Source organism: Mustelus asterias, unplaced genomic scaffold (assembly GCF_964213995.1).
Source record: "Mustelus asterias unplaced genomic scaffold, sMusAst1.hap1.1 HAP1_SCAFFOLD_3176, whole genome shotgun sequence".
NCBI classification, from domain to species: domain Eukaryota; kingdom Metazoa; phylum Chordata; class Chondrichthyes; order Carcharhiniformes; family Triakidae; genus Mustelus; species Mustelus asterias.
The window spans coordinates 7,501-34,643 of record NW_027593121.1 but is presented as its reverse complement, the minus strand read 5'-3'; the positions used below and the strand labels follow the sequence as shown (position 1 = coordinate 34,643).

General features: G+C 55.6%; 1 protein-coding gene across 1 annotated transcript in view; it reads left to right on the top strand.

Moving 5' to 3' along the window:
• Nucleotides 1-470: 470 nt before the first annotated feature.
• Nucleotides 471-27,143, top strand: part of pnkp (polynucleotide kinase 3'-phosphatase) — a gene marked incomplete at its 3' end in the record, with an annotated part of 33,212 nt that continues 6,539 nt past the window's right edge. Inside the window, exons 1-6 of the mRNA XM_078208103.1 lie at nt 471-887; nt 5,411-5,490; nt 7,885-7,942; nt 10,966-11,073; nt 20,220-20,291; nt 23,150-23,198. Of these exons, the coding sequence (XP_078064229.1) occupies nt 474-887; nt 5,411-5,490; nt 7,885-7,942; nt 10,966-11,073; nt 20,220-20,291; nt 23,150-23,198 (781 nt within the window). The remainder of the gene's footprint in view (nt 888-5,410; nt 5,491-7,884; nt 7,943-10,965; nt 11,074-20,219; nt 20,292-23,149; nt 23,199-27,143) is intronic.

Here is a 27,143-nt window from a genome sequence, read left to right as displayed (position 1 = left end):
ATCCGTCCCCCGCTCTCTCCATCCGTCCCCCGCTCTCTCCATCCGTCCCCCGCTCTCTCCATCCGTCCCCCGCTCTCTCCATCCGTCCCCCGCTCTCTCCATCCGTCCCCCGCTCTCTCCCCCCGTCCCCCGCTCTCTCTCTCCCCCCGTCCCCCGCTCTCTCTCTCCCCCCGTCCCCCGCTCTCTCTCTCCCCCGTCCCCCGCTCTCTCTCTCCATCCGTCCCCCGCTCTCTCCATCCGTCCCCCGCTCTCTCTCCTCCCGTCCCCCGCTCTCTCTCCCCCCGTCCCCCGCTCTCTCTCTCCCCCCGTCCCCCGCTCTCTCTCCCCCCGTCCCCCGCTCTCTCTCCCCCCGTCCCCCGCTCTCTCTCCCCCCGTCCCCCGCTCTCTCTCCCCCCGTCCCCCGCTCTCTCTCCCCCCGTCCCCCGCTCTCTCTCTCCGTCTCCCTCACGCTATTCCATTGGTTTCAGCTCGGGATGAACCCGACCTCCGTCGGGGACCGTCCTCTGCGGCAGGGGTCAGAGGTCACGCTTGGGGAAGGGGAGACCCTCTATCTGGTCAACCGACTGTACCCCCACGTCGTGCGATTCCGGCCCGCGGGCTCCAGCGGTCAGGGGCCGGGGGCCAAAGGTCGCGGCCCCGCTGGTGACCTCGGACCGGCGGCGAGCGAGGGGCCGGAGAAGCCGTGTGACCCTCCCGTGGACCAACCGGAACCCGCCAGGAAGCGGGTAAGAACGGGTCAACCGAGGGACGGGGGCTCGGCGGAAGGAGGGAGCCCCCGAGATTCCCCAACCTCGGAATACGGAGACCAGGATTGGCCCAAGGATTCCTGGATCGAAAACAACAAACTATTAGTCTTCACAAAGAAGGGAGTGCAAGCCAGGTCAAAGGTGAGGGGTCGCAGGTCACCGAGCGGTTCAGGCGGGTTTATATACAGAATAACAGATACCCGGGAGTGTGTTACAGACTGGAATCTAATCGAGGGGTTCGGGGTGGTTTATATATAGAATAACAGATACCCGGGAGTGAGTTACAGACTGGAATCTAATCGAGGGGTTCGGGGTGGTTTATATACAGAATAACAGATACCCGGGAGTGAGTTACAGACTGGAATCTAATCGAGGGGTTCGGGGTGGTTTATATACAGAATAACAGATACCCGGGAGTGAGTTACAGACTGGAATCTAATCGAGGGGTTCGGGGTGGTTTATATATAGAATAACAGATACCCGGGAGTGAGTTACAGACTGGAATCTAATCGAGGGGTTCGGGGTGGTTTATATATAGAATAACAGATACCCGGGAGTGAGTTACAGACTGGAATCTAATCGAGGGGTTCGGGGTGGTTTATATATAGAATAACAGATACCCGGGAGTGAGTTACAGACTGGAATCTAATCGAGGGGTTCGGGGTGGTTTATATATAGAATAACAGATACCCGGGAGTGAGTTACAGACTGGAATCTAATCGAGGGGTTCGGGGTGGTTTATATACAGAATAACAGATACCCGGGAGTGAGTTACAGACTGGAATCTAATCGAGGGGTTCGGGGTGGTTTATATATAGAATAACAGATACCCGGGAGTGAGTTACAGACTGGAATCTAATCGAGGGGTTCGGGGTGGTTTATGTATAGAATAACAGATACCCGGGAGTGAGTTACAGACTGGAATCTAATCGAGGGGTTCAGGGTGGTTTATATATAGAATAACAGATACCCGGGAGTGAGTTACAGACTGGAATCTAATCGAGGGGTTCGGGGTGGTTTATATATAGAATAACAGATACCCGGGAGTGAGTTACAGACTGGAATCTAATCGAGGGGTTCGGGGTGGTTTATATATAGAATAACAGATACCCGGGAGGGAGTTACAGACTGGAATCTAATCGAGGGGTTCGGGGTGGTTTATATACAGAATAACAGATACCCGGGAGTGAGTTACAGACTGGAATCTAATCGAGGGGTTCGGGGTGGTTTATATATAGAATAACAGAAACCCGGGAGTGAGTTACAGACTGGAATCTAATCGAGGGGTTCGGGGTGGTTTATATATAGAATAACAGATACCCGGGAGTGAGTTACAGACTGGAATCTAATCGAGGGGTTCAGGGTGGTTTATATATAGAATAACAGATACCCGGGAGTGAGTTACAGACTGGAATCTAATCGAGGGGTTCGGGGTGGTTTATATATAGAATAACAGATACCCGGGAGTGAGTTACAGACTGGAATCTAATCGAGGGGTTCGGGGTGGTTTATATATAGAATAACAGATACCCGGGAGTGAGTTACAGACTGGAATCTAATCGAGGGGTTCGGGGTGGTTTATATATAGAATAACAGATACCCGGGAGTGAGTTACAGACTGGAATCTAATCGAGGGGTTCGGGGTGGTTTATATACAGAATAACAGATACCCGGGAATGAGTTACAGACTGGAATCTAATCGAGGGGTTCAGGGTGGTTTATATATAGAATAACAGATACCCGGGAGTGAGTTACAGACTGGAATCTAATCGAGGGGTTCAGGGTGGTTTATATATAGAATAACAGATACCCGGGAGTGAGTCACAGACTGGAATCTAATCGAGGGGTTCAGGGTGGTTTATATATAGAATAACAGATACCCGGGAGTGAGTTACAGACTGGAATCTAATCGAGGGGTTCGGGGTGGTTTATATATAGAATAACAGATACCCGGGAGTGAGTTACAGACTGGAATCTAATCGAGGGGTTCGGGGTGGTTTATATATAGAATAACAGATACCCGGGAGTGAGTTACAGACTGGAATCTAATCGAGGGGTTTGGGTGGTTTATATATAGAATAACAGATACCCGGGAGTGAGTTACAGACTGGAATCTAATTGAGGGGTTCGGGGTGGTTTATATATAGAATAACAGATACCCGGGAGTGAGTTACAGACTGGAATCTAATCGAGGGGTTTGGGTGGTTTATATATAGAATAACAGATACCCGGGAGTGAGTTACAGACTGGAATCTAATCGAGGGGTTCAGGGTGGTTTATATACAGAATAACAGATACCCGGGAGGGAGTTACAGACTGGAATCTAATCGAGGGGTTCGGGGTGGTTTATATATAGAATAACAGATACCCGGGAGTGAGTTACAGACTGGAATCTAATCGAGGGGTTCAGGGTGGTTTATATACAGAATAACAGATACCCGGGAGGGAGTTACAGACTGGAATCTAATCGAGGGGTTCGGGGTGGTTTATATATAGAATAACAGATACCCGGGAGTGAGTTACAGACTGGAATCTAATCGAGGGGTTCGGGGTGGTTTATATATAGAATAACAGAAACCCGGGAGAGAGTTACAGACTGGAATCTAATCGAGGGGTTCGGGGTGGGTTATATATAGAATAACAGAAACCCGGGAGAGAGTTACAGACTGGAATCTAATCGAGGGGTTCAGGGTGGTTTATATATAGAATAACAGATACCCGGGAGTGAGTTACAGACTGGAATCTAATCGAGGGTTTCGGGGTGGTTTATATATAGAATAACAGATACCCGGGAGTGAGTTACAGACTGGAATCTAATCGAGGAGTTCGGTGTGGTTTATATACAGAATAACAGATACCCGGGAGTGAGTTACAGACTGGAATCTAATCGAGGGGTTCGGGGTGATTTATATATAGAATAACAGATACCCGGGAGTGAGTTACAGACTGGAATCTAATCGAGGGGTTCAGGGTGGTTTATATATAGAATAACAGATACCCGGGAGTGAGTTACAGACTGGAATCTAATCGAGGGGTTCGGGGTGGTTTATATATAGAATAACAGATACCCGGGAGTGAGTTACAGACTGGAATCTAATCGAGAGGTTCAGGGTGGTTTATATATAGAATAACAGATACCCGGGAGTGAGTTACAGACTGGAATCTAATCGAGGGGTTCGGGGTGGTTTATATAAAGAATAACAGATACCCGGGAGTGAGTTACAGACTGGAATCTAATCGAGGGGTTCGGGGTGGTTTATATATAGAATAACAGATACCCGGGAGTGAGTTACAGACTGGAATCTAATCGAGGGTTTCGGGGTGGTTTATATATAGAATAACAGATACCCGGGAGTGAGTTACAGACTGGAATCTAATCGAGGGGTTCGGGGTGGTTTCTATATAGAATAACAGATACCCCGGGAGTGAGTTACAGACTGGAATCTAATCGAGGGGTTCGGGGTGGTTTATATATAGAATAACAGATACCCGGGAGTGAGTTACAGACTGGAATCTAATCGAGGGTTTCGGGGTGGTTCATATATAGAATAACAGATACCCGGGAGTGAGTTACAGACTGGAATCTAATCGAGGGGTTCGGGGTGGTTTATATATAGAATAACAGAAACCCGGGAGTGAGTTACAGACTGGAATCTAATCGAGGGGTTCGGGGTGATTTATATATAGAATAACAGATACCCGGGAGTGAGTTACAGACTGGAATCTAATCGAGGGGTTCGGGGTGGTTTATATATAGAATAACAGAAACCCGGGAGTGAGTTACAGACTGGAATCTAATCGAGGGGTTCGGGGTGGTTTATATATAGAATAACAGATACCCGGGAGTGAGTTACAGACTGGAATCTAATCGAGGGGTTCGGGGTGGTTTATATAAAGAATAACAGCTACCCGGGAGTGAGTTACAGACTGGAATCTAATCGAGGGGTTCGGGGTGGTTTATATATAGAATAACAGATACCCGGGAGTGAGTTACAGACTGGAATTTAATCGAGGGGTTCGGGGTGGTTTATATATAGAATAACAGATACCCGGGAGTGAGTTACAGACTGGAATCTAATCGAGGGGTTCGGGCCGGTTTATATATAGAATAACAGATACCCGGGAGAGAGTTACAGACTGGAATCTAATCGAGGAGTTCAGGGTGGTTTATATATAGAATAACAGATACCCGGGAGAGAGTTACAGACTGGAATCTAATCGAGGGGTTCAGGGTGTTTATATATAGAATAACAGATACCCGGGAGTGAGTTACAGACTGGAATCTAATCGAGGGGGTCGGGGTGGTTTATATACAGAATAACAGATACTCGGGAGTGAGTTACAGGCTGGAATCTAATCGAGGGGTGCGGGGTGGTTTATATATAGAATAACAGATACCCGGGAGTGAGTTACAGACTGGAATCTAATCGAGGGGTTCGGGGTGGTTTCTATATAGAATAACAGATACCCGGGAGTGAGTTACAGACTGGAATCTAATCGAGGGGTTCGGGGTGGTTTATATATAGAATAACAGATACCCGGGAGTGAGTTACAGACTGGAATCTAATCGAGGGGTTCGGGGGGGTTTATATTTAGAATAACAGATACCCGGGAGTGAGTTACAGACTGGAATCTAATCGAGTTTTTTTATTTTTTATTCATAGTTTGCTGCCTTCGATATTGATGGGACAATAATCACCACTAAATCTGGAAAGGTTTTCCCCACAGGGCCTGACGATTGGAGGTAAACCGGCTGGAGATATATTAACATCAGTACAGATACAGTCAGTAACACGGGGTGCTGGGGGAGTGGGGTTACTGAGTGACAGTGTGAGGGAGCTGGATTAACATCAGGACAGATACAGTCAGTAACACAGGGTGCTGGGGGAGAGGGGTTACTGACTGACAGTGTGAGGGAGCTGGATTAACATCAGTACAGATACAGTCAGTAACACAGGGTGCTGGGGGGAGAGGGGTTACTGAGTGACAGTGTGAGGGAGCTGGATTAACATCAGTACAGATACAGTCAGTAACACAGGGTGCTGGGGGAGAGGGGTTACTGAGTGACAGTGTGAGGGAGCTGGATTAACATCAGTACAGATACAGTCAGTAACACAGGGTGCTGGGGGAAGAGGGGTTACTGAGTGACAGTGTGAGGGAGCTGGATTAACATCAGTACAGATACAGTCAGTAACACAGGGTGCTGGGGGGAGAGGGGTTACTGACTGACAGTGTGAGGGAGCTGGATTAACATCAGTACAGATACAGTCAGTAACACAGGGTGCTGGGGGAGAGGGGTTACTGAGTGACAGTGTGAGGGAGCTGGATTAACATCAGTACAGATACAGTCAGTAACACAGGGTGCTGGGGGAGAGGGGTTACTGAGTGACAGTGTGAGGGAGCAGGATTAACATCAGTACAGATACAGTCAGTAACACAGGGTGCTGGGGGAGAGGGGTTACTGAGTGACAGTGTGAGGGAGCTGGATTAACATCAGTACAGATACAGTCAGTAACACAGGGTGCTGGGGGAGAGGGGTTACTGAGTGACAGTGTGAGGGAGCTGGATTAACATCAGTACAGATACAGTCAGTAACAGAGGGTGCTGGGGGAGAGGGGTTACTGAGTGACAGTGTGAGGGAGCTGGATTAACATCAGTACAGATACAGTCAGTAACACGGGGTGCTGGGGGAGAGGGGTTACTGAGTGACAGTGTGAGGGAGCAGGATTAACATCAGTACAGATACAGTCAGTAACACGGGGTGCTGGGGGTAGAGGGGTTACTGAGTGACAGTGTGAGGGAGCTGGATTAACATCAGTACAGACACAGTCAGTAACACAGGGCGCTGGGGGAGAGGGGTTACTGAGTGACAGTGTGAGGGAGCTGGATTAACATCAGTACAGATACAGTCAGTAACACAGGGTGCTGGGGGAGAGGGGTTACTGAGTGACAGTGTGAGGGAGCTGGATTAACATCAGTAGAGATACAGTCAGTAACACAGGGTGCTGGGGGGAGAGGGGTTACTGAGTGACTGTGTGAGGGAGCTGGATTAACATCAGTACAGATACAGTCAGTAACACGGGGTGCTGGGGGAGAGGGGTTACTGAGTGACAGTGTGAGGGAGCTGGATTAACATCAGTACAGATACAGTCAGTAACACAGGGTGCTGGGGGAGAGGGGTTACTGAGTGACAGTGTGAGGGAGCTGGATTAACATCAGTACAGATACAGTCAGTAACACAGGGTGCTGGGGGAGAGGGGTTACTGAGTGACAGTGTGAGGGAGCTGGATTAACATCAGTACAGATACAGTCAGTAACACAGGGCGCTGGGGGAGAGGGGTTACTGAGTGACAGTGTGAGGGAGCTGGATTAACATCAGTACAGATACAGTCAGTAACGCAGGGTGCTGGGGGAGAGGGGTTACTGAGTGACAGTGTGAGGGAGCTGGATTAACATCAGTACAGATACAGTCAGTAACACAGGGTGCTGGGGGGAGAGGGGTTACTGACTGACAGTGTGAGGGAGCTGGATTAACATCAGTACAGATACAGTCAGTAACACAGGGTGCTGGGGGAGAGAGGTTACTGAGTGACAGTGTGAGGGAGCTGGATTAACATCAGTACAGATACAGTCAGTAACACAGGGTGCTGGGGGAGAGGGGTTACTGAGTGACAGTGTGAGGGAGCTGGATTAACATCAGTACAGATACAGTCAGTAACACAGGGTGCTGGGGGGAGAGGGGTTACTGAGTGACAGTGTGAGGGAGCTGGATTAACATCAGTACAGATACAGTCAGTAACACAGGGTGCTGGGGGAGAGAGGTTACTGAGTGACAGTGTGAGGGAGCTGGATTAACATCAGTACAGATACAGTCAGTAACACAGGGTGCTGGGGGGAGAGGGGTTACTGAGTGACAGTGTGAGGGAGCTGGATTAACATCAGTACAGATACAGTCAGTAACGCAGGGTGCTGGGGGGAGAGAGGTTACTGAGTGACAGTGTGAGGGAGCTGGATTAACATCAGTAGATATACAGTCAGTAACACAGGGTGCTGGGGGAGAGGGGTCACTGAGTGACAGTGTGAGGGAGCTGGATTAACATCAGTACAGATAATATTCAATGTTTTTCGTTCATCGCAGAATCCTCTACGCTGAGGTTCCTCGCAAGTTGAAGCAACTACTTGCAGACGATTACAAGGTAAAGATTTGCGTAATCGCGGAGACATTTCAATAGGGTGGATCAGTAAATTTGCTGATGACACCAAGATTGGTGGAGGAGTGGATGAGGTGGAGGGCTGTTGTAGGCTGTAAAGAGACATAGATAGGATGCAAAGCTGGGCTGAAAAATGGCAAATGGAGTTTAACCCTGATAAATGTGAGGTGATACATTTTGGTAGGACAAATTTAAATGTGGATTACAGGGTCAAAGGTAGGGTTCTGAAGACTGTGGAGGAACAGAGAGATCTTGGGGGTTCATATCCACAGATCTGTGAAGGTTGCCACTCAAGTGGATAGAGCTGTGAAGAAGGCCTATAATGTGTTAGCTTTTATTAACAGGGGGTTGGAGTTTAAGAGCCGTGGGGTTATGCTGCAACTGTACAGGACCTTGGTGAGACCACATTTGGAATATTGTGTGCAGTTCTGGTCACCTCACTATAAGAAGGATGTGGAAGCACTGGAAAGAGTGCAGAGGAGATTTACCAGGATGCTGCCTGGTTTGGAGGGTAGGTCTTATGAGGAAAGGTTGAGGGAACCTGGGCTTTTCTCTTTGGAGCGGAGGAGGTTGAGAGGAGACTTGATAGAGGTTTATAAGATGATGAGGGGGGATAGATAGAGTGAACGTTCAAAGACTATTTCCTCGGGTGGATGGAGCTATTACAAGGGGGCATAACTATAGGGTTCGTGGTGGGAGATACAGGAAGGATGTCAGAGGTAGGTTCTTTACTCAGAGAGTGGTTGGGGTGTGGAATGGACTGCCTGCAGTGATAGTGGAGTCAGACACTTTAGGAACATTTAAGCGGTTATTGGATAGGCACATGGAGCACACCAGGATGATAGGGAGTGGGATAGCTTGATCTTGGTTTCAGATAAAGCTCGGCACAACATCGTGGGCCGAAGGGCCTGTTCTGTGCTGTACTGTTCTATGTTCTATAACAGCCTTTCAGATGTAAGTTGCGTGTGGATTGGCTGAATGGGATCCTGGCTGTTAAGTGTCACCCGTGCCAGTGTGGGGAGTCACACACACACACTGTAAACATCTCGTGTGACCCTCTCCGGATACTATAAGTTTAAAGTTTATTTATTAGTGTCACAAGTTGGGCTACATTAACACCGCAATGAAGTTGCTGTGAAAATCCCCCAGTCGCCACACTTAGAATCTTAGAAATCTTAGAAACCCGACAGCACAGAGAAAGGCCATTCGGCCCATCGAGTCTGCACCGACCACAATCCCACCCAGGCCCTACCCCCATGTCCCTACATATTTTACCCACTAATCCCTCTAACCTACGCATCTCAGGACACTAAGGGGCAATTTTTAGCAGGGCCAATCAACCTAACCCGCACATCTTTGGACTGTGGGAGGAAACCGGAGCACCCGGAGGAAACCCACGCAGACACGGGGAGAATGTGCAAACTCCACACAGACAGTGACCCGAGCCGGGAATCGAACCCGGGACCCTGGAGCTGTGAAGCAGCAGTGCTAACCACTGTGCTACCGTGCCGTCCCTACTACGGCATGTGTTCGGGTAACACTGAGGGAGAATTTAGCACAGCCCAATGCACCCGAACCAGCAAGTCTTTAGGACTGTGGGAAGAAAGTCCATAAAGACATAGGAGCAGAATGAGGCCACTCGGCCCATCGAGTCTGCTCCGCCATTCAATCATGGCTGATATTTTCCTCATCCCCATTCTCCTGCCTTTTCCCCATAACCCCCTGATCCCCTTATTGATCAAGAACCTATCTATCTCTGTCTTAAAGACACTCAATGACCCGACCTCCACAGCCTTCTGCGGCAAAGAGTTCCACACATTCGCCACTCTCTGGCTGAAGAAATTCCTCCTCATCTCTGTTTTAAAGGATCGTCCCTTTAGTCTGAGGTTGTGCCCTCTGGTTCTAGTTTTTCCTACCAGTGGAAACATCCTCTCCACGTCCACTCTATCCAGGCCCCGCAGTATCCTGTAAGTTTCAATAAGATCCCCCCCTCATCCTTCTAAACTCCATCGAGTACAGACCCAGAGTCCTCAACCGTTCCTCATACGACAAGCTCTTCATTCCAGGGATCATTCTTGTGAACTTCCTCTGGACCCTTTCCAAGGCCCAGCACATCCTTCCTTAGATACGGGGCCCAAAACTGCTCACAATTCTCCAAATGGGGTCTGACCAGAGCCTTATACAGCCTCAGAAGTCCATCCCTGCTCTTGTATTCTAGCCCTCTCGACATGAATGCTAACATTGCGTTTGCCTTCCTAACTGCCGACTGAACCTGCACGTTAACCTTAAGAGAATCTTGAACGATGACTCCCAAGTCCCTCTGTGCAACAGGTGGAACAGAGGATGTGTAGGGTGTGGGGGGGTCCTTAATTATGCAGAATGCGAGGTAGGTCCATTCAAAAGTCTGACAGCAGCAGCAGGGAAGAAGCTGTTCTTGAGTCGGTCGGTACGTGACCTCAGACTTTTGTATCTTTTTCCCCGAAGGAAGAAGGTGGAAGAGAGAATGTCCGGGGTGCGTGGGGGGGGGTCCTTAATTATGCCGGCTGCTTTTCCCCCGAGGCAGCGGGAAGTGTAGACAGAGTCAATGGATGGGAGGCTGGTTTGCGTGATGGATTGGGCTACATTCACGACCCTTTTGTAGTTCCTTGCGGTCTTGGGCAGAGCAGGAGCCATGTTGGGGTAACACTGAGGGAGAATTTAGCACGGCACAATCCACCCTAACCAGCACGTCTTTCGGACTGTGGGAGGAAACCGGAGCACCCGGAGGAAACCCACGCAGACACGGGGAGAATGTGCAGACTCCCACACAGACAGTGACCCGAGCCGGGAATCGAACCTGGGGGTCCCTGGCGTTGCAAGACGGGAGTGCCGACCCACTGCGCCACCCAATGGCTAAACAGAGAAGCTCACCCTCTCTGTAAGCTTGGCATCACTGCTGTTGCCCAACCGAGGTGCCTGTCCCTTTAAATGACAACCGACCAATCACGTGGGCCTGCCTTTGCTTTCAGATTGTCTTCTTCACCAATCAGAGGGGGATCAGCCGGGGGAAGCTCCGCCCCCAGGACTTTAAGTCGAAAGTGGAGGCCATCGTCAGCAGACTGGGCATCCCCGTACAGGTAGGTGTGGCAGGGGGGGGAGGGTCGGTGCTGAAGGAGTGCAGCGCTGTGGGAGGGTCAGTGCTGAGGGAGCGCAGCGCTGTGGGAGGGTCAGTGCTGAGGGAGCGCCGCACTGTGGGAGGGTCAGTGCTGAGGGAGCGCCGCACTGTGGGAGGGTCAGTGCTGAGGGAGCGCCGCACTGTGGGAGGGTCAGTGCTGAGGGAGCGCCGCACTGTGGGAGGGTCAGTGCTGAGGGAGCGCCGCACTGTGGGAGGGTCAGTGCCGAGGGAGCGCCGCACTGTGGGAGGGTCAGTGCTGAGGGAGCGCCGCACTGTGGGAGGGTCAGTGCTGAGGGAGTGCCGCACTGTGGGAGGGTCAGTGCCGAGGGAGCGCCGCACTGTGGGAGGGTCAGTGCTGAGGGAGCGCCGCACTGTGGGAGGGTCAGTGCTGAGGGAGCGCCGCACTGTGGGAGGGTCAGTGCCGAGGGAGCGCCGCACTGTGGGAGGGTCAGTGCTGAGGGAGCGCCGCACTGTGGGAGGGTCAGTGCTGAGGGAGCGCCGCACTGTGGGAGGGTCAGTGCCGAGGGAGCGCCGCACTGTGGGAGGGTCAGTGCCGAGGGAGCGCCGCACTGTGGGAGGGTCTGTGCTGAGGGAGCGCCGCACTGTGGGAGGGTCAGTGCCGAGGGAGCGCCGCACTGTGGGAGGGTCAGTGCTGAGGGAGCGCCGCACTGTGGGAGGGTCAGTGCTGAGGGAGCGCCGCACTGTGAGAGGGTCAGTGCTGAGGGAACGCCGCACTGTGGGAGGGTCAGTGCTGAGGGAGCGCCGCACTGTGGGAGGGTCAGTGCTGAGGGAGCGCCGCACTGTGGGAGGGTCAGTGCTGAGGGAGCGCCGCACTGTGGGAGGGTTGGTGCTGAGGTAGCGCCGCACTGTGGGAGGGTTGGTGCTGAGGGAGCGCCGCACTGTGGGAGGGTCAGTGCCGAGGGAGCGCCGCACTGTGGGGAGGGTCAGTGCTGAGGGAGCGCCGCACTGTGGGAGGGTCAGTGCTGAGGGAGCGCCGCACTGTGGGAGGGTCAGTGCTGAGGGAGCGCCGCACTGTGGGAGGGTCAGTGCTGAGGGAGCGCCGCACTGTGGGAGGGTCGGTGCTGAGGGAGCGCCGCACTGTGGGAGGGTCAGTGCTGAGGGAGTGCCGCACTGTGGGAGGGTCGGTGCTGAGGGAGCGCCGCACTGTGGGAGGGTCAGTGCTGAGGGAGCGCTGCACTGTGGGAGGGTCAGTGCTGAGGGAGCGCCGCACTGTGGGAGGGTCAGTGCTGAGGGGGCGCCGCACTGTGGGAGGGTCAGTGCTGAGGGAGCGCTGCACTGTGGGAGGGTCAGTGCTGAGGGAGCGCCGCACTGTGGGAGGATCAGTGCTGAGGGAGCGCCGAACTGTGGGAGACAGCCCATCGATATAAGACGGTCACAAATAAATCTAATGCGGGATTTAGAATAAACATCTTTACCCAGAGAGTGTAGAGAAATGTGGGACTCCCTCCCACGGGGAGTGGGGGAAAATTTGGGTCTCGCTCCCACGGGGAGAGTGGGGGAGAATGTGGGACTCTCTCCCACGGGGGAGTGGGGGAGAATGTGGGACTCTCTCCCACGGGGGAGTGGGGGAGAATGTGGGACTCACTCCCACGGGGAGTGGGGGAGAATGTGGGACTCACTCCCACGGGGAGTGGGGGAGAATGTGGGACTCGCTCCCACGGGGGAGTGGGGGAGAATGTGGGACTCGCTCCCACGGGGGAGTGGGGGAGAATGTGGGACTCACTCCCACGGGGAGTGGGGGAGAATGTGGGACTCACTCCCACGGGGGGAGTGGGGGAGAATGTGGGACTCGCTCCCACGGGGAGTGAATGTGGGACTCTCTCCCACGGGGAGTGGGGGAGAATGTGGGACTCGCTCCCACGGGGGGAGTGGGGGGGAGAATGTGGGACTCGCTCCCACGGGGGGAGTGGGGGAGAATGTGGGACTCGCTCCCACGGGGGAGTGGGGGAGAATGTGGGACTCGCTCCCACGGGGGAGTGGGGGAGAATGTGGGACTCACTCCCACGGGGGGAGTGGGGGAGAATGTGGGACTCGCTCCCACGGGGGAGTGGGGGAGAATGTGGGACTCGCTCCCACGGGGGAGTGGGGGAGAATGTGGGACTCACTCCCACGGGGGGAGTGGGGGAGAATGTGGGACTCGCTCCCACGGGGGGAGTGGGGGAGAATGTGGGACTCGCTCCCACGGGGGGAGTGGGGGAGAATGTGGGACTCGCTCCCACGGGGGGAGTGGGGGGAGAATGTGGGACTCGCTCCCACGGGGGGAGTGGGGGAGAATGTGGGACTCGCTCCCACGGGGGGAGTTAGAACATAGAACATAGAACATAGAACATTACAGCGCAGAACAGGCCCTTCGGCCCACGATGCTGCACCGACCAGTTAAAAAAAAAACTGTGACCCTCCAACCTAAACCAATTTCTTTTCGTCCATGAACCTATCTACGGATCTCTTAAACGCCCCCAAACTAGGCGCATTTACTACTGATGCTGGCAGGGCATTCCAATCCCTCACCACCCTCTGGGTAAAGAACCTACCCCTGACATCGGTTCTATAACTACCCCCCCTCAATTTAAAGCCATGCCCCCTCGTGCTGGATTTCTCCATCAGAGGAAAAAGGCTATCACTATCCACCCTATCTAAACCTCTAATCATCTTATATGTTTCAATAAGATCCCCTCTTAGCCGCCGCCTTTCCAGCGAAAACAATCCCAAATCCCTCAGCCTCTCCTCATAGGATCTCCCCTCCATACCAGGCAACATCCTGGTAAACCTCCTCTGCACCCTCTCCAAAGCCTCCACATCCTTCCTGTAATGTGGGGACCAGAACTGCACACAGTACTCCAAGTGCGGCCGCACCAGAGTTGTGTACAGTTGCAACATAACGCTACGACTCCTAAATTCAATCCCCCTACCAATAAACGCCAAGACACCATATGCCTTCCTAACAACCCTATCTACTTGATTCCCAACTCTCAGGGATCTATGCACACATACACCTAGATCCCTCTGCCCCTCCACACTATTCAAAGTCCTCCCGTTAGCCCTATACTCAACACATCTGTTATTCCTACCAAAGTGAATTACCTCACACTTCTCCGCATTAAACTCCATCCGCCACCTCTCGGCCCAACTTTGCAACCTGTCTAAGTCTTCCTGCAAACTACGACACCCTTCCTCACTGTCTACCACACCACCGACTTTGGTGTCATCAGCAAATTTGCTAATCCACCCAACTATACCCTCATCCAGATCATTAATAAATATTACAAACAGCAGTGGCCCCAAAACAGATCCCTGAGGTACACCACTTGTAACCGCACTCCATGATGAATATTTACTATCAACCACCACCCTCTGTTTCCTATCCGCTAGCCAATTCCTGATCCAATTTCCTAGATCACCCCCAATCCCATACATCTGCATTTTCTGCAGAAGCCTACCATGGTGAACCTTATCAAACGCCTTACTAAAATCCATATATACCACGTCCACTGCCTTGCCCCCATCCACCTCCTTGGTCACTTTCTCAAAAAACTCAATAAGGTTAGTAAGGCACGACCTACCTGCCACAAAACCATGCTGACTATCACCTATCAATTCATTACTCTCCAAATAACTATAAATCCTATCCCTTATAATTTTTTCCAACATCTTGCCGACAACAGAAGTGAGACTCACCGGTCTATAATTCCCGGGGAAGTCTCTGTTCCCCTTCTTAAACAATGGGACAACATTCGCTAACCTCCAATCTTCTGGTACTATACCAGAGGCCAACGACGACCTGAAGATCAGAGCCAGAGGCTCTGCAATCACTTCTCTTGCCTCCCAGAGAATCCTTGGATAAATCCCATCCGGACCAGGGGATTTATCTATTTTCAGACCCTCCAGAATATCCTGCACATCCTCCTTATCAACTGTAATACTGTCTATTCTACTCCCTTGCAACCCAGTGTCCTCCTCAGCTATATTCATGTCCCCTTGCGTGAACACCGAAGAGAAATATTGGTTCAATGCTTCACCAATCTCCTCCGGTTCCACACATAACTTCCCTCTGCCATCTATAACTGGCCCTAAACTTGCCCTAACCAACCTTCTGTTCTTGACATACCTATAGAACGCCTTAGGATTCTCTTTAACCCTATCCGCCAAAGTCTTCTCATGTCCCCTTTTAGCCCTTCTAAGCTCGCTCTTCAACTCCCTCTTAGCCAATCTAAAGCTTTCTAGTGCACTACCCGAGTGCTCACGTCTCATCCGAACATAAGCCTCCTTTTTCTTTTTAACCAACAAAGAAACTTTTTTGGTGCACCACGGTTCCCTAGCCCTACCAATTCCTCCTTGCCTGACAGGGACATACCTATCACAGACTCGCAGTAGCTGCTCCTTGAAAAAACTCCACATGTCGGACGTTCCCAGTCCCTGTAATCTCCTAGTCCAACCTATGTTTCCTAATTCTCTCCTAATAGCCTCATAATTACCCTTCCCCCAGCTAAAACCACTGGCCCGAGGTTCATGCCTATCCCTTTCCATCACTAAGGTGAACGTAACCGAATTGTGGTCACTATCACCAAAATGCACACCAACTTCCAAGTCTAGCACCTGGTCTGGCTCATTTCCCAGCACCAGATCCAATATAGCCTCACCTCTAGTTGGCCTGTCTACATACTGAGTCAAAAAACCTTCCTGCACGCTTTGAACAAAAACTGACCCCTCTAACGAGCTAGAGCTATAACAATTCCAGTCAATATTAGTCAAGTTAAAATCCCCCATAACAATTGCCCTATTACTTTCACTCCTAAGCAGGATTGACTCCGCAATCCTTTCCTCAACCTCTCTAGAACTTTTAGGAGGTCTATAAAAGACTCCCAACAGGGTGACCTCTCCTCTCCTATTTCTAATCTCCGCCCATACTACCTCAACAGATAAGTCCTCATCAAACCTCCTCTCTGACACTGTGATACAATCTCTGACCAATAATGCTACCCCTCCCCCTCTTCTACCTCCTTCCCTACTTCGACTAAAACATTTGAACCCCGGGACCTGCAGCATCCATTCCTGCCCCTGCTCTATCCATGTCTCTGAAATAGCCACAACATCGAAGTCCCAGGTACTGATCCACGCTGCAAGTTCACCCACTTTATTGCGAATACTCCTGGCATTGAAGTATACACATTTCAAACCCTGCTCCACCCCACCTCTGCAATGCCGTGCATTGCAGTCCCCATCCATGCATCCCTCACTTTCAGCCCCACTACTCAGGATCCCTCCCCCCCCCCCGAATCAGTTTAAACCTCCCTGCATGGCCTTAGCAAATTTACCCCCCAGGATATTGGTCCCCTTCTGATTAAGGTGTAGACCATCCTTCTCATAGAGGTCACACCTTCCCCAGTACGAGCCCCAATTGCTTAAGTACCTGAACCCCTCCCTCCTGCACCATCCCCTCAGCCATGAATTCAAACCTTCCCTCTCCCTATTCCTCTCTAAAGAGGGAGAATGTGGGACTGGCTCCCACGGGGGGAGTGGGGGAGAATGTGGGACTCGCTCCCACGGGGGGAGTGGGGGGAGAATGTGGGACTCGCTCCCGCGGGGGGAGTGGGGGGAGAATGTGGGACTCGCTCCCACGGGGGGAGTGGGGGGAGAATGTGGGACTCGCTCCCACGGGGAGTGGGGGAGAATGTGGGACTCGCTCCCACGGGGAGTGGGGGAGAATGTGGGACTCGCTCCCACGGGGGGAGTGGGGGAGAATGTGGGACTCGGTGCCACGGGGGGAGTGGGGGGAGAATGTGGGACTCACTCCCACGGGGGAGTGGGGGAGAATGTGGGACTCGGTGCCACGGGGGGAGTGGGGGAGAATGTGGGACTCGGTGCCACGGGGGGAGTGGGGGGAGAATGTGGGACTCGCTCCCACGGGGGGAGTGGGGGAGAATGTGGGACTCGCTCCCGCGGGGGGAGTGGGGGAGAACGTGGGACTCCCTCCCACGGGGAGTGGGGGAGAATGTGGGACTCGCTCCCACGGGGGGAGTTGGGGGGAGAATGTGGGACTGGCTCCCACGGGGGGACTGGGGGAGAATGTGGGACTCGCTCCCACGGGGGGAGTGGGGGGAGAATGTGGGACTCGCTCCCGCGGGGGGAGTGGGGGGAGAATGTGGGACTCGCTCCCACGGGGGGAGTTGGGGGGAGAATGTGGGACTGGCTCCCACGGGGGGAGTGGGGGAGAATGTGGGACTCGCTCCCACGGGGGGAGTGGGGGGAGAATGTGGGACTCGCTCCGCGGGGGGAGTGGGGGGAGAATGTGGGACTCGCTCCCACGGGGGGAGTGGGGGGAGAATGTGGGACTCGCTCCCACGGGGAGTGGGGGAGAATGTGGGACTCGCTCCCACGGGGAGTGGGGGAGAATGTGGGACTCGCTCCCACGGGGGGAGTGGGGGAGAATGTGGGACTCGGTGCCACGGGGGGAGTGGGGGGAGAATGTGGGACTCACTCCCACGGGGGGAGTGGGGGAGAATGTGGGACTAGGTGCCACGGGGGGAGTGGGGGAGAATGTGGGACTCGGTGCCACGGGGGGAGTGGGGGGAGAATGTGGGACTCGCTCCCACGGGGGGAGTGGGGGAGAATGTGGGACTCGCTCCCGCGGGGGGAGTGGGGGAGAATGTGGGACTCCCTCCCACGGGGAGTGGGGGAGAATGTGGGACTCGCTCCCACGGGGGGAGTTGGGGGGAGAATGTGGGACTGGCTCCCACGGGGGGAGTGGGGGAGAATGTGGGACTCGCTCCCACGGGGGGAGTGCGGGGAGAATGTGGGACTCGCTCCCGCGGGGGGAGTGGGGGGAGAATGTGGGACTCGCTCCCACGGGGGGAGTGGGGGGAGAATGTGGGACTCGCTCCCACGGGGGAGTGGGGGAGAATGTGGGACTCACTCCCACGGGGAGTGGGGGAGAATGTGGGACTCGCTCCCACGGGGGGAGTGGCGAGAATGTGGGACTCGCTCCCACGGGGGGAGTGGGGGGAGAATGTGGGACTCGCTCCCACGGGGGGAGTGGGGGAGAATGTGGGACTCGCTCCCGCGGGGGGAGTGGGGGAGAATGTGGGACTCGCTCCCACGGGGAGTGGGGGAGAATGTGGGACTCGCTCCCACGGGGGGAGTTGGGGGGAGAATGTGGGACTGGCTCCCACGGGGGGAGTGGGGGAGAATGTGGGACTCGCTCCCACGGGGGGAGTGGGGGGAGAATGTGGGACTCGCTCCCGCGGGGGGAGTGGGGGGAGAATGTGGGACTCGCTCCCACGGGGGGAGTGGGGGGAGAATGTGGGACTCGGTGCCACGGGGGGAGTGGGGGGAGAATGTGGGACTCGCTCCCACGGTGGGAGTGGGGGAGAATGTGGGACTCGCTCCCGCGGGGGGAGTGGGGGAGAATGTGGGACTCGCTCCCACGGGGGGAGTGGGGGAGAATGTGGGACTCGCTCCCACGGGGGGAGTTGGGGGGAGAATGTGGGACTGGCTCCCACGGGGGGAGTGGGGGAGAATGTGGGACTCGCTCCCACGGGGGGAGTGGGGGGAGAATGTGGGACTCGCTCCCGCGGGGGGAGTGGGGGGAGAATGTGGGACTCGCTCCCACGGGGGGAGTGGGGGGAGAATGTGGGACTCGCTCCCACGGGGGAGTGGGGGAGAATGTGGGACTCGCTCCCACGGGGAGTGGGGGAGAATGTGGGACTCACTCCCACGGGGAGTGGGGGAGAATGTGGGACTCGCTCCCACGGGGGGAGTGACGAGAATGTGGGACTCGCTCCCACGGGGGGAGTGGGGGGAGAATGTGGGACTCGCTCCCACGGGGGGAGTGGGGGAGAATGTGGGACTCGCTCCCGCGGGGGGAGTGGGGGAGAATGTGGGACTCGCTCCCACGGGGGGAGTGGGGGAGAATGTGGGACTCGCTCCCACGGGGAGTGGGGGAGAATGTGGGACTCGCTTCCGCGGGGGGAGTGGGGGAGAATGTGGGACTCGCTCCCACGGGGAGTGGGGGAGAATGTGGGACTCGCTCCCACGGGGGAGTGGGGAGAATGTGGGACTCGCTCCCACGGGGAGTGGGGGAGAATGTGGGACTCGCTCCCACGGGGGGAGTGGGGGAGAATGTGGGACTCGCTCCCACGGGGGGAGTGGGGGAGAATGTGGGACTCGCTCCCACGGGGAGTGGGGGGAGAATGTGGGACTCGCTCCCACGGGGGGAGTGGGGGAGAATGTGGGACTCGCTCCCACGGGGAGTGGGGGAGAATGTGGGACTCGCTCCCACGGGGGAGTGGGGGAGAATGTGGGACTCGCTCCCACGGGGGGAGTGGGGGAGAATGTGGGACTCGCTCCCACGGGGAGTGGGGAGAATGTGGGACTCGCTCCCACGGGGGGAGTGGGGGAGAATGTGGGACTCGCTCCCACGGGGAGTGGGGGAGAATGTGGGACTCGCTCCCACGGGGGGAGTGGGGGGAGAATGTGGGACTCGCTCCCACGGGGAGTGGGGGGAGAATGTGGGACTCGCTCCCACGGGGAGTGGGGGGAGAATGTGGGACTCGCTCCCACGGGGGGAGTGGGGAGAATGTGGGACTCGCTCCCACGGGGGAGTTGGGGGGAGAATGTGGGACTCGCTCCCACGGGGGAGTGGGGGAGAATGTGGGACTCGCTCCCACGGGGAGTGGGGGGAGAATGTGGGACTCGCTCCCACGGGGAGTGGGGGGAGAATGTGGGACTCGCTCCCACGGGGGGAGTGGGGAGAATGTGGGACTCGCTCCCACGGGGGAGTGGGGGAGAATGTGGGACTCGCTCCCACGGGGGGAGTGGGGGGAGAATGTGGGACTCGCTCCCACGGGGGGAGTGGGGGAGAATGTGGGACTCGCTCCCACGGGGGGAGCAGGGAAAATGTGGGACTCGCTCCCACGGGGAGTGGGGGAGAATGTGGGACTCGCTCCCACGGGGGGAGTGCTTTAAGGTGAATAGTGTTGATGTTTTTAAGCACAGGGTTAGCTGGATAAATGTCTGGGAAATATTGTTGAAGAGGGAACATGTGTGGGGCAAAGTTAGTCAAACATTCCATCTCTTCCCCGTCCCATACAGGTTTATGTTTCCACTGGTTTGGGATTCTACCGGAAACCGATGTTGGGAATGTTAGACCACTTGCGGGAACAGGTAATACAGATCATTTCAAACACAGGAATGTGCACAGTGCTGCCCCCACACACAGGGGGCGTTCCATCGCTGAATCCCCCATATCCTGAGGGGTTACCACTGACCAGAAACTCAACTGGGACCCACCAGTTAGAATCTAACCACTACCAACATCCTGGGGGTCACCACTGACCATCCTGAACTGGGACCCAGCCGTATAAATACTGTGGCTCCCAGAGCAGGTCAGAGGCCGGGAATCCTGCGGAGAGTAACTCCCCTCCTGACTCCCTCCCCCATCCCAAAGCCTGTCCGCCATCTACAAGGACACAAGTCAGGAGTGCAATGGATATTCTCCACTCACTGTATGAGTGCGCCTCTCCAACAACAATCTCCACTTGCCTGGATGAGTGCGCCTCTCCAACAACAATCTCCACTTGCCTGGACGAGTGCGCCTCTCCAACAACAATCTCCACTTGCCTGGATGAGTGCGCCTCTCCAACAACAATCTCCACTTGCCTGGATGAGTGTGCCTCTCCAACAACAATCTCCACTTGCCTGGATGAGTGCGGCTCTCCAACAACAATCTCCACTTGCCTGGATGAGTGCGACTCTCCAACAACAATCTCCACTTGCCTGGATGAGTGCGCCTCTCCAACAACAATCTCCACTTGCCTGGATGAGTGCGGCTCTCCAACAACAATCTCCACTTGCCTGGATGAGTGCGCCTCTCCAACAACAATCTCCACTTGCCTGGATGAGCACGCCTCTCCAACAACAATCTCCACTTGCCTGGATGAGTGCGACTCCCAACAACACTCGAGAAGCTCGACACCATCCAGGACAAAGCAGCCCCGCGGCCCCCGCTCGATCGACACGCTAACCACCAACATTCAGTCCCTCCACCACCCACGCACAGCGGCTGCCGTGTGTACCGTCTACAAGATGCACCGCAGCAACTCGCCGAGGCTCCTTCGACAGCACCTTCCAAACCCGTCACCTCTCCCATCTAGAAGGACAAGGGGGGGGACAGCAGATACCTGGGGAACACCCCCACCTGGAGGCTCCCCCTCTGAGTCACTCACCATCCCTGACTTTGATTTGATTTATTATTATCACATGTATTAGTATGCAGTGAAAAGTATTGTTTCTTGCGCGCTATACAGTCAAAGCATACCGTTCATAGAGAAGGAAAGGAGAGGGTGCAGAATGTAGTGTTACAGTCACAGCTCGGGGTGTAGAGAAAGATCAACTTAATGCGAGGTCGGTCCATTCAAAAGTCTGACAGCAGCAGCAGGGAAGAAGCTGTTCTTGAGTCGGTCGGTACGTGACCTCAGACTTTTGTATCTTTTTCCCGACGGAAGAAGGTGGAAGAGAGAATGTCCGGGGTGTGTGGGGGGGGATCCTTAATTATGCCGGCTGCTTTTCCCCCGAGGCAGCGGGAAGTGTAGACAGAGTCAATGGATGGGAGGCTGGTTTGCGTGATGGATTGGGCTACATTCACGACCCTTCTGTAGTTTTGAGATGGAGGTAGCGGATGGGAAGTATATCGACTTGGAAATATATCGGCCGTTGCTTCAGTGTGGCTGGGGTTGAAATCCCGGAACTCCCTCCCGGGCAGCGCCGTGGGTGTCCCGACACCACACGGGGACTGCGACGGGTTCACCCACCATCTTCTCGAGGGGGACAATTAGGAATGGGTGATAAATGTGGAGCCAGCGAGAAGTTCAGTACCGAGGTTTGAGCATCACTGTGCGGCCAAATTCCCCTCCAAGTCTGTTTTCAAGTTTGCTGACGACACCACCGTAGTGGGTCGGATCTCAAACAATGACGAGACGGAGAACAGGAATGAGATAGAGAATCTGGTGAACTGGTGCAGCAACAATAATCTCTCCCTCAATGTCAACCAAACAAAGGAGATTGTCATCGACTTCAGGAAGCGTAAAGGAGAACATCCCCCTGTCTACATCAACGGGGACGAAGTAGAAAGGGTCGAGAGCTTCAGGTTTTTAGGTGTCCAGATCACCAACAACCTGTCCTGGTCCCCCCCATGCCGACACTGTCGTTAAGAAAGCCCCACCAACACCTCGACTTTCTCAGAAGACTAAGGAAATTTGGCATGTCCGCTACGACTCTCACCAACTTTTACAGATGCCCCATAGAAAGCATTCTTTCTGGTTGTATCACAGCTCGGTCTGGGGCTCCTGCTCTGCCCAAGACCGCAAGGAACTACAAAAGGGTCGTGAATGTAGCCCAGTCCCATCACGCAAACCAGCCTCCCATCCAGAGCCGGATCACCGGGTTCATTCCAGTCCCTCACCGCCTGGCGCTCCCTCGATGTCTCCAACCCCAACCCCGAGTCCGACCTCTTGAGCAAACCCCGATTCCCATCGCAAAAACTCCAGCCTCCCATCCATTGACTCTGTCTACACTTCCTGCTGCCTCGGGGAAAAACAGCCAGCATAATTAAGGACCCCCCCACACACCCCGGACATTCTCTCTTCCACCTTCTTCCGTCGGGGGAAAAAGATACAAAAGTCTGAGGTCACGTACCGACCGACTCAAGAACAGCTTCTTCCCTGCTGCTGCTGTCAGACTTTTGAATGGACCGACCTCGCATTAAGTTGATCTTTCTCTACACCCTAGCTATGACTGTAACACTGCATTCTGCACCCTCTCCTTTCCTTCTCTATGAACGGTATGCTTTGTCTGTATAGCGCGGAAGAAACAATACTTTTCACTGTCTCCCGATACAGGTGACAATAATAAATCAAATCAAAATCAAATCAGATGAGAATTAATTTGTGCCTCTAACGCGGGCGGAGAGAGCTGAGTGACCTCGGATAACCGGCGTCTAACCTTGTGCGCTGTATCTGTTTCAGGGCAACAATGGAATGCCGATCGAATTAGATTTGTCTGTGTACGTCGGAGGTGAGGGAATAACCACATCCAACATTGTCAGACAGCGGAGTGGGTCCCCCGCACTGAGAAACAACACCTGACCACTCATGGAGGAGTCCCTCGCTTTGTAATCTCACAGAGCCATAGAGGTTTACAGCAGGGAAACAGGCCCTTCGGCCCAACCTGTCCATGCCGCCCCTTTTTTTACAACCCCGGAGCTAGTCCCAATTGCCCGCGTTTGCCCCATATCCCTCTATACCCATCGTACCCACGTACCCGTGTAACTGCTTTTTAAAAGACAAAATTGTACCCGCCTCGACTACTGCCTCTGGCAGCTCGTTCCAGACACTCACCACCCTCTGGGTGAACACAATTGCCCCTCTGGACATTTCTGCATCTCTCCCCTCTCACCTTAAACCTATGCCCTCTAGTTTTAGACTCCCCTACCTTTGGGAAAAGATATTGACTATCTAGCTGATCTGTGCCCCTCATTATTTTATAGACCTCTATAAGATCACCCCTCAGCCTCCTACGCTCCAGAGAAAAAAGTCCCAGTCTATCCAGCCTCTCCTTATAACTCAAACCATCAAGTCCCGGTAGCATCCTAGTAAATCTTTTCTGCGCTCTTTCTAGTTTAATAATATCCTTTCTATAATAGGGTGACCAGAACTGTACACAGTATTCCAAGTGTGGCCTTACCAATGTCTTGTACAACTTCAACAAGACGTCCCAACTCCTGTATTCAATGTTCTGACCGATGAAACCAAGCATGCTGAATGCCTTCTTCACCACTCTGTCCACCTGTGACTCCACTTTCAAGGAGCTATGAACCTGTACCCCTAGATCTCTTTGTTCTGTAACTCTCCCCAATGCCCTACCATTAACTGAGTAAGTCCTGCCCTGGTTCAATCTACCAAAACGCATCACCTCGCGTTTGTCTAAATTAAACTCCATCTGCCATTCGTCAGCCCACTGGCCCAATTGATCAAGATCCCGTTGCAATCGGAGATAACTTTCTTCACTGTCCACTATGCCACCAATCTTGGTGTCATCTGCAAACTTACTAACCATGCCTCCTATATTCTCATCCAAATCATTAATATAAATGACAAATAACAGTGGACCCAGCACTGATCCCTGAGGCACACCGCTGGTCACAGGCCTCCAGTTTGAAAAACAACCCTCTACAACCACCCTCTGGCTTCTGTCATCAGTGTCTCCAGCACCGACCCTCCCACAGTGCGGCGCTCCCTCAGCACTGACCCTCCCACAGTGCGGCGCTCCCTCAGCACTGACCCTCCCACAGTGCGGCGCTCCCTCAGCACTGACCCTCCCACAGTGCGGCGCTCCCTCAGCACTGACCCTCCCACAGTGCGGCGCTCCCTCAGCACCGACCCTCCCACAGTGCGGTGCTCCCTCAGCACTGACCCTCCCACAGTGCGGCGCTCCCTCAGCACCGACCCTCCCACAGTGCGGTGCTCCCTCAGCACTGACCCTCCCACAGTGCGGCGCTCCCTCAGCACTGACCCTCCCACAGTGCGGCGCTCCCTCAGCACCGACCCTCCCACAGTGCGGTGCTCCCTCAGCACTGACCCTCCCACAGTGCGGCACTCCCTCAGCACCGACCCTCCCGCAGTGCGGCGCTCCCTCAGCACTGACCCTCCCACAGTGCGGTGCTCCCTCAGCACTGACCCTCCCACAGTGCGGCGCTCCCTCAGCACTGACCCTCCCACAGTGCGGCGCTCCCTCAGCACTGACCCTCCCACAGTGCGGCGCCCCCTCAGCACTGACCCTCCCACAGTGCGGCGCTCCCTCAGCACTGACCCTCCCACAGTGCGGCGCTCCCTCAGCACTGACCCTCCCACAGTGCGGCGCTCCCTCAGCACTGACCCTCCCACAGTGCGGCGCCCCCTCAGCACTGACCCTCCCACAGTGCGGCGCTCCCTCAGCACTGACCCTCCCGCAGTGCGGCGCTCCCTCAGCACTGACCCTCCCACAGTGCGGCGCTCCCTCAGCACTGACCCTCCCACAGTGCGGCGCTCCCTCAGCACTGACCCTCCCACAGTGCGGCGCTCCCTCAGCACTGACCCTCCCACAGTGCGGCGCCCCCTCAGCACTGACCCTCCCACAGTGCGGCGCTCCCTCAGCACTGACCCTCCCGCAGTGCGGCGCTCCCTCAGCACTGACCCTCCCACAGTGCGGCGCTCCCTCAGCACTGACCCTCCCACAGTGCGGCGCTCCCTCAGCACTGACCCTCCCACAGTGCGGCGCTCCCTCAGCACTGACCCTCCCACAGTGCGGCGCTCCCTCAGCACTGACCCTCCCACAGTGCGGCGCTCCCTCAGCACTGACCCTCCCACAGTGCGGCGCTCCCTCAGCACTGACCCTCCCACAGTGCGGCACTCCCTCAGCACTGACCCTCCCACAGTGCGGCGCTCCCTCAGCACTGACCCTCCCACAGTGCGGCGCTCCCTCAGCACTGACCCTCCCACAGTGCGGCGCTCCCTCAGCACTGACCCTCCCACAGTGCGGCGCTCCCTCAGCACTGACCCTCCCACAGTGCGGCGCTCCCTCAGCACTGACCCTCCCACAGTGCGGCGCTCCCTCAGCACTGACCCTCCCACAGTGCGGCGCTCCCTCAGCGCTGACCCTCCCACAGTGCGGTGCTCCCTCAGCACTGACCCTCCCACAGTGCGGCGCTCCCTCAGCACTGACCCTCCCACAGTGCGGCGCTCCCTCAGCACTGACCCTCCCACAGTGCGGCGCTCCCTCAGCACTGACCCTCCCACAGTGCGGCACTCCCTCAGCACTGACCCTCCCACAGTGCGGCGCTCCCTCAGCACTGACCCTCCCACAGTGCGGCGCTCCCTCAGCACTGACCCTCCCACAGTGCGGCGCTCCCTCAGCACTGACCCTCCCACAGTGCGGCGCTCCCTCAGCACTGACCCTCCCACAGTGCGGCGCTCCCTCAGCACTGACCCTCCCACAGTGCGGCGCTCCCTCAGCACTGACCCTCCCACAGTGCGGCGCTCCCTCAGCGCTGACCCTCCCACAGTGCGGTGCTCCCTCAGCACTGACCCTCCCACAGTGCGGCGCTCCCTCAGCACTGACCCTCCCACAGTGCGGCGCTCCCTCAGCACTGACCCTCCCACAGTGCGGCGCTCCCTCAGCACTGACCCTCCCACAGTGCGTCACTCCCTCAGCACTGACCCTCCCACAGTGCGGCACTCCCTCAGCACTGACCCTCCCACAGTGCGGCGCTCCCTCAGCACTGACCCTCCCACAGTGCGGCGCTCCCTCAGCACTGACACTCCCACAGTGCGGCGCACCCTCAGCACTGACCCTCCCACAGTGCGGCGCTCCCTCAGCACCGACCCTCCCACAGTGTGGCGCTCCCTCAGCACCGACCCTCCCACAGTGCGGCGCTCCCTCAGCACTGACCCTCCCACAGTGCGGCACTCCCTCAGCACCGACCCTCCCACAGTGCGGCGCTCCCTCAGCACTGACCCTCCCACAGTGCGTCACTCCCTCAGCACTGACCCTCCCACAGTGCGGCGCTCCCTCAGCACTGACCCTCCCACATTGCGGCGCTCCCTCAGCACTGACCCTCCCACAGTGCGGCGCTCCCTCAGCACCGACCCTCCCACAGTGCGGCGTTCCCTCAGCACCGACCCTCCCACAGTGCGGCGCTCCCTCAGCACTGACCCTCCCACAGTGCGGCACTCCCTCAGCACCGACCCTCCCACAGTGCGGCGCTCCCTCAGCACTGACCCTCCCACAGTGCGGCACCCCCTCAGCACCGACCCTCCCACAGTGCGGCGCTCCCTCAGCACCGACCCTCCCACAGTGTGGCGCTCCCTCAGCGCTGACCCTCCCACAGTGCGGCGCTCCCTCAGCACTGACCCTCCCACAGTGCGGCACTCCCTCAGCACCGACCCTCCCACAGTGCGGCGCTCCCTCAGCACCGACCCTCCC